Source organism: Triticum urartu, chromosome 5, assembly GCF_003073215.2.
Source record: "Triticum urartu cultivar G1812 chromosome 5, Tu2.1, whole genome shotgun sequence".
Taxonomy (NCBI): Eukaryota; Viridiplantae; Streptophyta; class Magnoliopsida; order Poales; family Poaceae; genus Triticum; species Triticum urartu.
In genome coordinates, this window is record NC_053026.1 from 592,200,331 (window position 1) to 592,204,294 (window position 3,964).

The window sequence follows — 3,964 nt, forward strand, 5'->3', positions numbered from 1 at the left end:
TGACTAATGGGCTTCAAGCCCAATTGAAGAATTGACTGACCCAAGGGACAGGTCTAAAATTCAGCCCAAAAAGCCATGAAACAACACTAGGAATAAAAACACCACATATCTTGACAAAAGAAACTTTCTCAAAAAAATTCTTGACAAAATAAACCAACGTCAAAAAATTGACTTAACCAAATTTAAAACACAAGCAATTTGCATTTAGCAAAAGTGTATTTTAATATTATTCATCGGGGCCTTTCCAGGGGCCATTTCTTTGCCTATTTTATTTTAGAAATATTGCCAACTTAGTAATCATATACCTCTTAGAAGGTAGGAGTACTAAAAAATTGAGGTAATTTACATTTAGCTAAAGTGCATTTTAATATTATTCATCGGTGCCTTTCCAGGGGCAATTATTTTTGCCTGCTTTGTTTAGAATATTGCCAACTTAGTAAACTTACCTCCTAGAACTAGAAGGTAGTTATAAATCATATGGCCCTTGGTTAAAAAAAATATAGACGGCTAAAATAGATTGGGACTATGTTAAAATTTCTCGTTGTGAAACATATCGGTGGATTTTCATTTCAGATAGTTTTCACCATTTCACTCTTTCATTCATACAAAGTATAGATTTCTATTCTTACAAAAAGAAACAAGTTGGTGATGATGGTGTGCCTGCCATCTTCCAATACAAACCGTCTGATCTATATCTAACGAATAGAAAGCAAACTATGACAATTTTGTAAAAAGATACCAGCAGCTCTCTCCATATTTGCAGATAAGACATTTCCTCATTGTTGAGCAATCTTTATCTCGGGAGAATATCTGGTGCACCGGTGCTTGTGGTGCTATCGGTGCACCAAACTCAAGTCGCACATTTTAAATGTTTGAAAAATTCTGAAAAAATATAGCACATTGACACAACATTAATTTAGATTGTCACAAAATTTCAAGTCAAAATTCGAAATACAACTCCTCAAAACAAAAATGACAAATTCAACACTGATAGTACATAACATAAGTTGGGCTTTAGATTTGGTCCATTATCACACTGATGTCAATTTTTTTCATTTTTGCATTTCAACAAATATTTCAAATTTTCATATGAAATTTTATGACGACATACATTGATGTTATGTCAATATACTCATTTTTTCAGATTTTTTAAAATGTTGTACGGCATCCGGTGCACCGGTAGCACCACAAGTGTTGGTGCACCGGATATGTTCCCTCTTTATCTCCCACAACTTCATTGTTGAGCAATGAAAAAAGAAAGCCTCTGAAATAATTTGGCATGATGGCCGCGGCCGGCGTCGTCCATCCCCATGCCTCTGTTCAGTCCGACCATCAATCACCACCATGCCCCACTCCTCCTCACCTTATATCTCCTCTTTCTCAAGATATCGTTAGTTTTTATACATGAGATTACTCCGGCATGGGTCAATCACAATAGGTGTTTTGTAAAAAACTTATCTTGATGTTCCGTGCAATGCATGGGCATCTTGCTAGTATAGTAAAACATACCAGATTCGCATAAATAAATAAATAAATACTACTACCAAGTTATTTAAACGAAATCCACCACACGTTTGACGTACCATCGATTGATGGACAAATGCTCACTCGACTTTGATAACCGTGTGATCTTGCCAGATCTGGAGCGCGCCACTAGCAGCAGCCTCTGTAGCGCCTCAGGTGCTCCACAAGATCATCAATGTACGTCTCTTGCCGCCCCTGATCCGTGAGAACCTCTCGCAGCTTCATGGCGTTGCTGGCGAGCGCCTTCCCTTCCTCGTCCACCATGACGCGCCGCACCGCCTCCGCCACGCCGTCCCTGTCGAACGAGCCGTCGCCCTCGTCCCTCGCCACCTCCACGCCGATCCCCCTCTCCGCCATGGCGCGCGCCACGAGGGGCTGGTCCAGGACGAACGGGAGCATCACCAGCGGGTGCCCGCACGCGAAGCTCTCGATGGTGGAGCCCCACCCGCAGTGCGTCAGGAACGCGCCCGTCGCGTCATGCGCCAGCGCCGCCACCTGCGGCACCCATCCTGTGCGCACCAGCCCGCGCCCCCGCGTCCGCTCCTCGAACCCGGCGGGCAGTAGCTCGTCCGTGACGGCGTCGTTGGCGGTGTTGAACATTCCGGACGGCCTGCGTAGAGCCCATAGGAAGCGCACCCCGGCGAGCTCCAGCCCGAGCGCTAGCTCGTGCAGGATCCCTGCAGTTAGCGGCGCCTCGCTCCCCAGCGCGACGTAGACGACCGACTTGGGAGGCTGGTCGTCGAGCCAACGCAGGACCTCAGGACGGTCACCGTCGGCGGCGATCACGGGAGGTAGCAGGACCCCGGCGGGGATAACGGGCTGCTGGAAGAGGTCGGTGAGGAGGGCGAACATCCCGGGCTCGACCTCGTCGCAGCTCCGGTAGATGGCCAGGCGGCAGCACTGGAGCAGCTGCCACGCGCGCTCCATGTCGGACACGCCGGACGCGTTGGCGCGGAAGAGGGCGGCAATCGACTCGGCCTCGCTGCGGCGTCGGCAGGCGATCGTGGACGGGAACGGGATCCACCTGGGCGCGATGGCGAAGTCCTCCGTCGCAGCACGCGGGTGCTCGACGTTCGCCCACCGCGGCCCCAGGAAGGCCACGAAGGCGGCGTAGACGGTCATGAACGCGGCGCACGGCACACCGTGCCCGCCGGCGATGGGCGGGACCCAGTGGTGGCAGAAGTCATGGACGATCCAGTCGGGTCTCCGGCCAGCAGCGACGGCGTCCGCGAGGAACGCGGCTAGCGGGGCCGCGAGCCCGTCCATGGCCTTCTTGACGAGCTCGATCTTCTCGGGCGGCACGTCGGCCGTGGACTCGGCGCCGTCTGCCAGCCCGTCCACACGCGGCAACGGCAGCGCCACGAAGCGGAGGCGAGGCGACAGGTGCGGCGGCACCGGCGGGAGCCTGGCGAGGTTCCGGGGCGTGGAGACGAAGGCGACGGCGTGGCCACGAGCCGCCAGGCGCTTCGACAGCTCGAGGAACGAAAGCATGTGCCCGAATGCCAGCCATGGGAACACCACCACCTCCAGCACGCCGGCGGCGTCGGCTGCTGCTTCCATCGCACACTCTATGGGCGGTGAGATCAGGGACGATGGCGCGAAAGCTTTGGTGGCTGGTCTCCGGCAGCTGAATGATGACGAATATCTTTTCGTCTTCCGGTCGATCAATGCTATGATTTGAGCAGGAGCAGCAGCACCAGTGCGCCTATATAAAATTATAGCTAGATAGATGCTGGGAAATAAAGTGGGAGGTGGAATTTGACACAATACCACTTTGTACATTTGCATTGGATCATATAGCACCTGGAATATTGTCTTTGAGTAAAATAACACACTGGATGTTTCATCTTTGCTAAAGTACCACATTTCCATTGTTTCGAAGAATCAGGCCTAATGACCCACTGAACACCAAGTGGAAATGGCCATACTACCCTTGAACAGTTTATAAAATAGGAAGCATTTTAGAAAGCAAAAAAAAACACCCCATCTCCACCCGCCCGCTCGCGGCACGGCATCCCTACTGACCTTGCCCAGCACCGACACCCCCCCCCCCCCTTCCTAGCCCACTCTTTGCCGCTCTCCTACCCTCCGTGTGCTCGTGTTCCCCAACTTTCGCTGAGCTCCATCATCTCCACGGTGAGGCGTTACATAGGAGAGGCATGGGATGTGGCGAGTGAGCGCATCGAGTTTCTTACTATTGTAGAGGTTGGGTCGGTAGGACCTAGGAGGGGCAATAGGATGGAGGAGGAATGAGAAAAGTAATACTTCGTGAGGAATGAATAGTAAAGGTTCCAAAAAAATGGTGATACAGAGGTGATCATATTGTACCAGGCACACCTCACGTATGAGATTGTCTAAGTTAGCCAGTGCAAACGCCACTTATTTCAAAGACAAGATCTGTGATGGATCTGTAGGAGCGATGACACCACTAAGTCAAGTT

The 3,964-nt window shown here is 50.9% G+C and overlaps 1 protein-coding gene across 1 annotated transcript; it reads right to left on the reverse strand.

Moving 5' to 3' along the window:
- Positions 1–491: 491 nt before the first annotated feature.
- Positions 492–3,181, reverse strand: LOC125506193 (UDP-glycosyltransferase 91C1-like). The gene is made up of 2 exons (XM_048671056.1): positions 1,584–3,181; positions 492–882 (listed from the first exon to the last, which is right to left on the reverse strand). The coding sequence occupies exon 1, from the start codon at positions 3,082–3,084 to the stop codon at positions 1,654–1,656; it is 1,431 nt and encodes a 476-aa protein (XP_048527013.1). The 5' UTR covers positions 3,085–3,181; the 3' UTR covers positions 492–882; positions 1,584–1,653.
- Positions 3,182–3,964: the final 783 nt, after the last annotated feature.